The sequence below is a fragment of the Heptranchias perlo genome, chromosome 11 (genome assembly GCF_035084215.1).
Source record: "Heptranchias perlo isolate sHepPer1 chromosome 11, sHepPer1.hap1, whole genome shotgun sequence".
Classification (NCBI taxonomy): domain Eukaryota; kingdom Metazoa; phylum Chordata; class Chondrichthyes; order Hexanchiformes; family Hexanchidae; genus Heptranchias; species Heptranchias perlo.
Window position 1 is genome coordinate 8,144,726 of NC_090335.1, and position 12,151 is coordinate 8,156,876.

At 42.4% G+C, this 12,151-nt stretch overlaps 1 protein-coding gene across 1 annotated transcript in view; it reads left to right on the forward strand.

Annotated features, from left to right (window-relative positions):
- Nucleotides 1-11,058, forward strand: part of LOC137327534 (acyl-coenzyme A thioesterase 9, mitochondrial-like) — a 36,541-nt gene extending 25,483 nt beyond the window's left edge. Inside the window, exons 6-8 of the mRNA XM_067993435.1 lie at nt 6,418-6,503; nt 7,316-7,403; nt 10,792-11,058. Of these exons, the coding sequence (XP_067849536.1) occupies nt 6,418-6,503; nt 7,316-7,403; nt 10,792-11,043 (426 nt within the window). The 3' untranslated portion in view covers nt 11,044-11,058. The remainder of the gene's footprint in view (nt 1-6,417; nt 6,504-7,315; nt 7,404-10,791) is intronic.
- Nucleotides 11,059-12,151: the final 1,093 nt, after the last annotated feature.

The following is a 12,151-nucleotide window of genomic DNA, read 5'->3' on the forward strand; positions in this document are numbered from 1 at the left end:
TCTCTGCATTCCATGATCCCACTGATAACTGTGGCCTTCTCCATGGTGCTGCTCCTGGGAAATTATATTAATTTAACAGAATATTTGCAGAGATAAAGAAGAGCAATACTTTGTGTTTTTAGGCAGGCCTCCAGTTCCTTTCCTCTTCCAAGGCAAATTAAGCTTTGAGGCACATGCTGAATTTTCTGCCCTCCATTATGAATTTGCTAAATGTTAAGTTTGTACATCTTTAAACAGATTGTGAACATCTGAAAAGTAGGAAAATCGCATTAACCTTTACTACATTGACTCAGACCATCACTGGAAGTATGTCCAGCAGTGTGTGTGCTTGAGCATAATATAACCCTCATTAAAAACATTCATGTACCAGCATTACATGGTCTCTAAGGTATAATATTTGGCATAATGATATCCACAGCTAAGTGTTGTACCTTCATTTTCTGTGCTGTGCTAATATCCATTAGTGTGTGGAGGTTTATTGAATACATTACATTATAATGTTTACAGCACAGAAACAGGCCATTCAGCCCGACAGGTCCATGCCGGTGTTTATGCTCCACGCCAGCCTCCTCCCACCTTACTTCATCTCACCCTATCAGCATATCCTTCTATTCCTTCCTCCCTCATGTACTTATCTAGCTTCCCCTTAAATGAAAGTATACTATTCGCATTAACCACTCCATATGGTAGTGAGATCCACATTCTCACCACTCTCTGAGTAAAGAGGTTTCTCCTCAATTCCTTATTGGATTTATTAGTGACTATCTTATATTTATGGCCCCTAGTTTTGGACCCCACTCTGAGTTGAAACACCTTCTTTACGTCTATCCTTTCGAACCCCATCATAATTTTAAAGACCTCTATTAGGTCACTCCTCAGTCTGTTCAGTTTTTCCTGATAATTATAACCTCAGTTCTGGTATCATCCTTTAAACCTTTTATTCACCTTCCCCAGTGCCTCTGTATCCTTTTTACTCACCTTCCATCTTTTTTTCTGACTAAATCATCCTCCACATGAGTAAAGAGGCTGTCATTCAAGCAGGTTAACCCACAGGACGCTGCCCTCCTGTCTCTGCAGGAGCTATTTGAGCCACTTTGCTTCCTCCAGCACGCACCGTATTTTAGACCTCCCTTTAGAATTGTACCTCAGTCCCATTGAAGGAGGAGGTAGTGGAGGCAGAGTAAAAATGGGCAAGTGCACAGACAAAAGGGATGATCTTTCAAGTGGTCCCAGTTAGGGTGAAAAGCCGTAGGATGGAAAGGTGTTTTGTAAATGGAGGCTGAACTATGAAAAGTAATCTGGTATTTTTAAGGCTCCAAAATAACTCTGTGGTTTGCTCGTGACTAATTCTCAGAGGCCTTTACATCTGCACACGGCAATTCAGCCCATGTTATTTGTGCAATCTGTGGGGGAGGGGAAACCAATCAATTTTGCAATACAGAGATAGTAGGCCCATGAACACTACAGTTTTAGTCACAGCTCTGTGCTTACATCCGTCCTGCTTTTGGAATGATTTACACAATTTTAGAAACATAGACACATAGAAAATAGGAGCAGGAGTAGGCCATTCGGCCCTTCGAGCCTGCTCTGCCATTCAATATGGTCGTGGCTGATCCTCTATCTCAATACCATATTCCCGCTCTCTCCCCATACCCCTTGATGCCTTTTGTGTCTAGAAATCTATCTAGATCCTTCTTAAATATATTCAGTGACTTGGCCTCCACAGCCTTCTGTGGTAGAGAATTCCACAGGTTCACCACCCTCAGAGTGAAGAAATTTCTCCTCATCTCAGTCCTAAATGTCCAACCCTATTTCTCAAATAGAGGGATTTTTGTGAACCGTGCTCAAATCTCTCATCTTTTCCAACTGACTCAATATTTTTGCTTCATTTTTAAATATCATTCCATTTGATAACACCCTTAATACACTACTTGTAATTCTGGCTTTTTTTTCTGATCTCTTTACAAGCAGTTGAATCATAGAATCATAGAAAGGTTACAGCATGGAAGGAGGCCATTTGGCCCATCCAGTCCGCGCCGGCTCTCTGCAAGAGCAATCCAGCTAGTCGCACTCCCCCGCCCTTTCCCCGTAGCCCTGCAAGTTTTTTCCTTTCAAGTACTTATCCAATTCCCTTTTGGAGGCCATGATTGAATCTGCCTCCACCACCCCCTCGGGCAGTGCATTCCAGATCCTAACCACTCGCTGTGTTAAAAGTTTTTCCTCAGGTCACCTTTGGTTCTTTTGCCAGAAAATTCATTTTCATTTCTTGTGTGTTTCTCTCTGCTGTTTCTGTTTGATCCTATTCATTTAAACGGTACAGTATTTTAATCATATTAATGTTTTTAGTGCAATGTGATTTGATTTATTTGTGGATTATTTTTGTTCTTGTTTGAAATTATCAATCTTTTCGAACCATGTACCGAGCATAAGATTTCATCACCCACCCTCTGCTGCTCTGGTTCAAATCTTATATTCAAATGATTCCAGTTGTAAATTTCCTGTCTCCAAGTTTCTTGTAGCTGATTGACTGATATAGAAATTTATTAATTCTAATTCTTAGAAAGGAGAGTGCCAATTATTCAAGTATTGCTATTTCCCCCGAGTCAAAAATAAGAACATTGGGAAAATGGCGTACTTCACAGTAACCTGATAAAACCTACATAAAAAATAATTAGTGACTGATTACCTTTCGTAGAAAAGTACAAAAGCATACAATTCTGTGAAGACTAGTGGCAGGTCAGAAGATTAGACAATATATAAAAAACAGTAAAGAATGACTAAAAGAATAATAAGGAGGGAGAAATTAGAGTACGAGAGAAAGCTAGCTAGAAATATAAAAACAGATAGTAAGAGTTTCTGCAGGTATTTAAAAAGGAAAAGAGTAAGTAAAGTGAGCGTTGGTCCTCTAGGGAGAGAGTCTGGGAAATTAATAATGGAGAATAAGGAAATGGTGGATGAATTAAACATATATTTTTCATCCGTCTTCACTGTAGAGGATACAAATAACATGCCAGAAATAATTGTGAATCAAGAGGTGAAAGGGAGGGAGGAACTTAAAACATTTACAATCACCAGGGAAAGGGTTTTGAAAAGAATATTAGAACTAAAAGCTGACAAATCCCCAGGTCCTGAAGGACTTCATCCTAGGGTCTTAAAAGAAGTGGCTGCAGAGATAGTAGATGCATTGGTATTAATTTTCCAAAATTCCCCAGATTCTGGAAGGGTCTCATCAGATTGGAAAATAGCGAATGTAACTCCTCTATTCAAGAAAGGAGGAAGACAGAAAGCAGGAAACTACAGGCCAGTTAGCTTAACATCTGTCATAGGGAAAATGCTAGAATCTATTATTAAGGAGGTTATAGCAGGGCACTTAGAAAATCTCAATGCAATCAGGCAGAGTCAACACGGCTTTGTGAAAGGGAAATCGTGTTTGACTAATTTATTAGAGTTCTTTGAGGAAGTAACAAGCAATGTGGATAAAGGGGATCCTGTCGATGTGGTGTACTTGGATTTCCAGAAAGCTTTTGACAAGGTGCCATATCAAAGGCTACTACACAAAATAAGAGCTCATGGTGTAGGGGGTAACATATTCGCATGGATAAAGGATTGGTTAGCTAACAGTAAACAGAGAGTACTAATAAATGGGTCATTTTCAGGTTGGCAAGATGTAACGAGTGGAGTGCCACAGGGATCAGTGCTGGGGCCTCAACTATTTACAATCTATATCAATGACTTGGATGAAGGGACCGAATGTGGTTGCTAAATTTGCTGATGACACAAAAGTAGTTAGGAAAGTAAGTTGTGAAGAGGATATAAGGAGTCTGCAAAGAGATATAGATAGGTTAAGTGAGTGGGCAAAAATTTGGCAGATGGAGTATAATGTGGGAAAATGTGAACTTGTCCACTTTGGCAGGAGGAATAGAAAAGCAGTATATTATTTAAATGGAGAGAGATTGCAGAACTCTGACATACAGAGGGATCTGGGTGTCCTAGCACATGAATCACAAAAAGTCAATATGCAGCTACAGCAAGTACTTAGGAAGGCAAATGGAATGTTGTCATTTATTGCAAGGGGAATGGAATATAAAAGTAGAGATGTTTTGCTACAGTTGTACAGGGCATTGGTGAGACCACATCTAGAATAATGTGTGCAGTTTCGGTCTCCTTATTTAAGAAAGGACATAATTGCTTTGGAGGTGGTTCAGAGAAGGTTCACTCGACTGATTCCTGGGATGAGGGGGTTATCTTATGAGGAAAGTTGGACATGTTGGGCCTGTATACACTGGAGTTTAGAAGAATGAGAGGTGATCTTATTGAAACATATAAGAGCCTGAGGGGACTAGAAGAGGTAGATGCTGAGAGGATGTTTCCCTTGTGGGAGAGACTAGAACTAGGGGCCACAGTTTAAAAATAAGGGGACTCCCATTTAAGAAGGAGATGAGGAGAAATGTTTTCTCTCAGAGGGTCGTGAGTCTGTGGAACTCCCTTCCCCAGAGAGCGGTGGAGGCAGGGTCATTGAATAATTTTAAGGTTGAGTTAGATAGATTCCTGATTAACAAGGGAGTCAAAGGTTATAGTAGTTTTTTTTTATTCATTCATGGGATATGGGCATCGCTGGCAAGGCCAGCATTTATTGCCCATCCCTAATTGCCCTTGAGAAGGTGGTTGTGAGCCGCCTTCTTGAACCGCTGCAGTCCGTGTGGTGACGGTTCTCCCACAGTGCTGTTAGGTAGGGAGTTCCAGGATTTTGACCCAACGACAATGAAGGAACGGCGATATATTTCCAAGGTAGACGGGAAAGTAGGGTTGAGGTCACAATCAGATCAGCCATGATCTTATCAAATGGCAGAGCAGGCTCAAGGGGCCGAATGGCCTACTCCTGTTCTTAATTCGTATGTTCGTACATCGAGTCTACAGCACAGAATGAGGCCATTCGGCCCAGCTGGTCTATGCTGGTGTTTATGCTCCACACGAGCCTCCTCCCACCCCTCTTCAGCTCACACTATCAGCATATCCTTCTATTCCTTTCTCCCTCATGTACTATCTAATTACCTGTCTTAATGTTTTTACTTAAAGGCCTCAGCCGCTCTCAAAAGCCTGAACACAGACCGTGCAATGTGCTTGAATCTCTGTGTGTATTGATGGGATTTCTCAATGCAAATTTTAAATGTATATTTCCCTGTTTAAAGTGATTTTTGAGTTTTTCTCTGCTTGTCCCTTGCCCCTAAGTGACTTCACACTTATCCACATTCAATTGCATCAGTCAATTGTCTGCCACCTCAGCAATCTAGATCCTCCTGAAGTTTATCCCCATATTCCACCGTATTAACCACTCCTATTTTAGTGTCATCTGGATGAAGCTACTAGACCCTCTTCCAGATCATTTCCAAACATGTTGAAGAATACCAGTCCCAACAACGAGCCCTTCAAAGAAAGGAAGGCTTGCATTTCTACAGCACCTTTCATTACTTTAGGACATCACAAAGTGCTTTATAGTCAATGAAGTACTTTTTGAAGTGTAGTCACTGTTGTAACATAGGAAATGTGGCAGCCAATTTGCGCACAGGAAGGTCCCTCAAACAGCAATGAGATAATGACCAGGTAATCTGTTTTAGTGAAGTTGGCTGAGGGATAAATATTGGCCAGGACACCGGGGAGAACTCTCCTGCTTTTATTCAAAATCGTGCCCTGGGATCTTTTACAATACCTGAGAGGGCAGAAGGGCCTTGGTTTAATGTCTCATTCAAAGGACGGCACCTCCGACAGTGCAGCACTCCCTCAGTCCTGCACTGAAGTCTCAGCTTAGATTTTGCGCTCAAGTCTCTGTACTGGGACTATGAACCCACAACCTTCTAACTCGGAGACAAGAGTGCAGCCACTGAGCCAGAACAGAACTTGAGTTTGTCTTCCCAGCAGCTGAGGAGCCAACAGCTCGAACTCCCAGCAGGCAGGTGCTGCTATAATCACCAGTGCACTGCGGTCAGTCTGTGTAAACACGGGGCAGAAAGCTCCGAACATATATCAGCGTGATTTCCTGCAGGTGATCCTTACATTATTCCAACATGAGGATGTAGCAGTAATTGAGTATTTTTCCTCCCACACACATCAGCACTTGGTAAAAATGAACTTTGGAACCTTTGAGGTAAAATTTCAAGGGTTTGTTTAAACAGCTAAAGAGGCAGGCTGGTTATCAACTAATTATTTAATACTTGTTTGTCCGATTCTCTTCCCACACCCCCTGGAAACTAATTGAAAATGGACCCCTTCCCCGAAGAAAACCATTTCTGCTCATTTAAATGTTGGAGTGTTCCCTTTCCCATTGAAGTGTGTGCTTATTAAAGGTGAGTGGATCTGTGGTTGAAATGTTAGTGAACCTTATAGGTGAACAGTACAGTAACTTGTCTTTTTTAAAATCAGGAACGTAATATTTACAACAAAATCTTTGGTGGGTTTCTGATGAGGAAAGCCTTTGAGTTGGCATGGGCAAGTGCTTGTGTCTATGGGTAAGAATCTTATATTTTGTATATATTGTGCATGTGTACAGTTGTATTTATAGAGAGTTTGGTAATGGAAACACTAGTTACACTTCATTGATCGTTAAATACAATGTGGAGTTTCCTCCTCCCATTATTGATGCTCCTGTTTTTCACATCTCACTTTCTAGTTGACTGATTTGACCCTGATTCTCCAAAACTCTGCTTCCAGGCTTCAGATAATTAAATAGGCTGCAGTAAGGCAAATGTTTCAGGAAGTCCAGATTTGCCTGCTTTCTCTGCAATCGTTTAACCTTGGCCCTACATTATCAGTAGTCTTTCAAAAAGTCTAGCCCTGGGTAGGTAATCCATCTTTATGGACAGATTTCACTCTTTGGCTCTTTGTGTCAGTTGGCATCGCAAAAAGCTAACAATGATAAGTGGAAAAGGTTTGTCCATTAGTGCCAGGATAACCAGTGCACCCCTCTTGGTATCTGATGGTTCAGGTATCCGTGCTTACTGGCTCAGTGCCATCACAGCTGGCTCAGTGCCATCACAGCTGGCTCAGTGCCATCACAGCTGGCTCAGTGCCATCACAGCTGGTTCAGTGCCATCACAGCTGGCTCAGAATTATATTGATCAAGGTCTGGGAATCGGTCTCCCACTTGACCACAGATAGTGTGTGACATGGGGAAACTAGGGCAGGGAAGAAATAAAGGGAGTGTTACCCTTGTATGAGCAGAGCGGTTACTATGTCTTTAATTCTATTTTTAAATACATTGTTGCTGAAATCCTCTCTTTCATGTCTGTAACTTGTTCAATTCCTTGTTGATTTCTTTCAGGGGTTCAAGACCTTATGTGATCGCTGTAGACGACATCATATTTCAGAAACCAGTTGAGATTGGTTCCCTGCTGTACCTTTCATCACAGGTAACGTATGGATTTACAGTATGAAATGTCAGTATTAGTTTACGGTGTTGTTGAGCACGAGATAATTTGGCCCATTGTAGTTGATCCAGCCAGAAAGACCCAGCACTGAGCTCTGGTTCACCTCACTGGCTATCCTCCCCTCCCCCACTCCGACATATTCATGTTCTCCAACCTTCAGCCAACTTTTCTATCCTTTCCCAAGATGTACCCTGGATCCACACAGCACTGAGTATAACTAATAGCACTCGTGCCTGACCAAATAGCAGTTAAACTCGGAGTGACTTCAGACTGTTTCTACGTTTAATAAGTAGACCTTCTGGCCTTAATTGGCTAGGCCAACTTAAACGCCTCAGCACCAAAACAATACATTGTGCATTATATGGTCTAATATTCCTATTATTACAATGCAGCATTTAATCCTCTTTACCGTGAACAATGTCAGGGGATATCGACCAGTAATATAATGTTGGCCCAGGTTTTGCTGTCAAAGTAACGATGAGGCTAATGGTAATGGCGCTCGCTATTATTTATGCACAAATGTTACAGCAACTTCAGGCAAGGGGCAGATGTGTGGTTAAACTCGGAATTTCAAAAGTTACTGTCCAAGATGTGCCGTTCTGTCGTTAGCTTCGCGATAACGGCATCTCGCTGTCTGCCTCATCTTCGAAATGCTTTGAACGGCGTGAAGTTGCTGTATTTTTGCAATAGATACAAACTCGCCATAGAAAGTTAAGTCTTGTCCATTTCAGTCTAAGTACCTTTTTAACAATGTGATAAATGTTAATCACTGCCAGTCAACCTCTCTGGCACTGAAAATTAACTATTACAAGTGTGGAGTCTCATTCCTTCAGGTTTTAATTGTTGTTGGAGATTTTTTTTTTTAATTAAAATTTTTTTTTAACTTCTCCTTTCTGTCTCTTTTCTCTGTCTCTTAATCCAATCTTTCTTTCCCTCTCTTTATTTCTCTTTCTGTACCTGATTTGACATTGAATTCACCCTCTCTAATTTACACTTCCTTCTCAGTCTTTGCGCTGTTCATTTCGCAGTCCTTCAATCTGGTTAAGGAGATACCCAGTTACTTGCCCTGTTCACAAAGATCCCAGATGCCCTGTAGAGGGCACCGTGCCCTTTCCATCTCCCACTTCCAGCAACTTGCTGCACAAAATATCTGGGAGATTAAACGGGCCAGGGCGAGTCTAAGTAATGGCAGGAGCCGTTCGCTGTCCTGCTACAGCAAATTCTGGGCCTTTATATTTAAACAGGTGCATGTAGCACACACCACTGCTTTACTACAGATACACTGTTAGACGCTACTGAACCATAGCCTGAAACTAACGAGTACATTCCACTCAGCAGAAGTCTCCTGACTAAATAACAATTAAACTCTGAGAAGCAAGTGGTGGAAGTAAAAAAAAAACAGAATCAAAAATCCACAGTCAGGAAACAGTTACCGAAAAAGAGCAAGGAGGAGAATGAATGAAATTACTCGATGTATATTTTGAAAATACTTTTGTCTACCATCTTATTTTGCCAATAGCCAGAGTTCATAATACTAAAATAGGATTTGTAATAAAACAAATATTTTTAAAATATATAATTCACAACCAAATCATTAAACTTACCCAATCAGTGTCCTGTTTGTATTTGAAATCTCTCCAACAATGTTTCCCTTTGGAGACCTGACCCCCTCTCAGGTTCCTGGGACTGCGTTCACGAGATTTCCCACAGTTATAACTGTCAGCTGTCAGCTCCCGAAATGACGAGCCTCGACCGGGAAGTGGGATACAACTTTGAGTTCATCAATGTCATTCTGTGCAAACACTATGTGGACTATAACTGCATACAGTTTTGGTGTCCATACTTAAGAAAAGACATACTTGCTCTCGAGGCAGTACAAAGAAGGTTCACTCGGTTAATCCTGGGGATGAGGGGGCGGACATATGAGGAGAGGTTGAGTAGATTGGGACTCTATTCATTGGAGTTCAGAAGAATGAGAGGCGATCTTATTGAAACATATAAGATTGTGAAGGGGCTTGATCGGGTGGATGTGGTAAGGATGTTCCCAAGGATGGGTGAAACTAGAACTAGGGGGCATAATCTTAGAATAAGGGGCTGCTCTTTCAAAACTGAGATGAGGAGAAACTTCTTCACTCAGAGGGTAGTAGGTCTGTGGAATTTGCTGCCCCAGGAAGCTGTGGAAGCTACATCATTAAATAAATTTAAAACAGAAATAGACAGTTTCCTAGAAGTAAAGGGAATTAGGGGTTACGGGGAGCGGGCAGGGAATTGGACATGAATTTAGATTTGAGGTTAGGATCAGATCAGCCATGATCTTATTGAATGGCGGAGCAGGCTCGAGGGGCCGATTGGCCTACTCCTGCTCCTATTTCTTATGTTCTTATAACTCCTCCAATGCAGATTTAGGCTGCCTGCCTCTCTGAGTGTAATCCACACAGCAGAAGCCATCATTAAGACCAGTTAATCTTCTTTGAAGGTTGTTGTGAAACAGAATAAAGCATGAGCAATAACTGGGATAACACTGAGAGGATAAACCATATAACTGACTATGTATTAGAGCCTGTAATGCCTGATGAACAATAATGCAGCTTTAACCCACCCTCCACTCCCATCCTCAGCCTCCGCCGGCTTCAGACCCTCCACTTCATCACTCCCAGTTACCGAGTAACAGGACACTGAACTCGTTTCATCCATGTTTCAGCGTGGGCCGAACTGCTCTGCTCTGCTCTCTGGCCCCATGTTGCGTTTCCTACTAAACCGCAGCATTTATAAACTGCAAGTCCCGGCACGTTCTGTGAATGCTCAGCTTTGCTGTAAAACAATGTAACATTTCCCACCCGCCCAGCTGATCCGTTCTGAGGATGTGTTCCAGACAACCCATGAACATCACCTCGAGAGCTGCTGGTTGTTCATGTCATTTTGTTCAAGGCCCTAGGCTTGAAAATTCTGAAGGAATGTAAGAAACAGGAGGGCTGATTTTACAAATGCATGTTACAAACTGACCACATATATCCAAAATGGACAGAAACAAACGGCAGCCCCTCCAATCATCTCCTGATGCATGCGGCTGGCAGCAAGGTCCCTCGTCGGTACAGTTCATTCATAAAGTTGGCCCTAAGGTATCCATTTCATTATAGAGCAGTGGAAAAGCTTGCTCATCTCAGCAGGGCTGTCTCTGCACTGACTCAGTGTGCTTAGGTGTCAATTTGTGGTATTCACACTTATTGAACTGTAGTCCCCTCGTATTATCTATTCCAGTGATCTTATAAAATGATTTAGTAATTTTTAAGATTAAGGAAATTAAAGCCTTACAAGATGAACCTGCTGTTTTGTATTATTTCATTGACAACTTCCTTTCCTCACTCTACAGATATGTTACACCGAAAAGAACTATATCCAGGTCAGAGTGCACAGTGAGGTTGTCGACCCGCTTACAAAAGAGCACAGCACCACTAATATCTTCCACTTTACCTTCGACTCTGAGAAAGAAATGATGCAGATTATCCCAAAGACCTACGGAGGTAATGCATTAGTGAGGAGAGTGAATAGCTGGAAATGTTCGGAACAATATAATACCCAAGCATGGTGTGTTATCGCTAGGACTGGGAGGATCCAGAGGTAGTATATTAATGGAACGCAGGGGCGTGTTTTTTTTTTATTCGTTCATGGGATGTGGGAGTCGCTGGCGAAACCAGCATTTATTGCCCATCCCTAATTGCCCTTGAGAAGGTGGTGGTGAGCCGCCTTCTTGAACCGCTGCAGTCCGTGTGGTGACGGTTCTCCCGCAGTGCTGTGAGGAAGGGAATTCCAGGATTTTGACCCAGCGACGATGAAGGAACGGTGATATATTTCCAAGTCGGGACGGTGTGTGACTTGGAGGGGAACGTGCAGGTGGTGTTGTTCCCATGTGCCTGCTGCTCTTGTCCTTCTAGGTGGTAGAGGTCGCGGGTTTGGGAGGGGTATATTAATAGAACGCAGGAGTATATTAATAGAACGCGGGGATGTGTTAGTAGAACGCGGGGTATATTAATAGAATGCAGGAGTATAGTAACACCACTTGGAGGAAGCACTGAGGGTAGCAAAGGCACAGAATGTACTCTGGGTGGGGGACTTCAATGTCCATCACCAAGAGTGGCTCGGTAGCATAGTGGTTATGTTGCTGGGCTAGTAATCCAGAGGCCCGGACTAATAATCCGGAGTCATGAGTTTAAATCCTGCCATGGCAGCTGGGGAATTTAAATTCAATTAACTAAATAAAATCTGGAATTAAAATCCCAGTATCAGTAATGGTGGCCATGAAACTACCGGATTGTCATAATGCAATCCTGCCGTCCTTACCCAGTCTGGCCGAAAGGTGACTCCAGACCCACAGCAATGTGGTTGATTCTTAATGGCCTAGCAAGCCACTCAGTTGTAAAATCTTGCTTTAAAAAAAGTCACATTATGAATAAAACCAGACCGACCACTAGGTACCGGACATGACAAAGGCAAACCCAGCCCAGTCGATCCTACAAAGTCATCCACACGAACATCTGGGGACTTGTGTCAAAATTGTGAGAGCTGTCTCACGGACAAGTCAAGCAACAGCCGGACATAGCCACACTCACAGAATCAGACCTTTCAGCCAACATCACCATCCCTGGATATGTCCTGACCCACCAGAAGGTGGCGGTACAGTGATATACAGTCAGGAGGGTGTCTTCAACATTGACTCTGGTCCCCAAGAAATC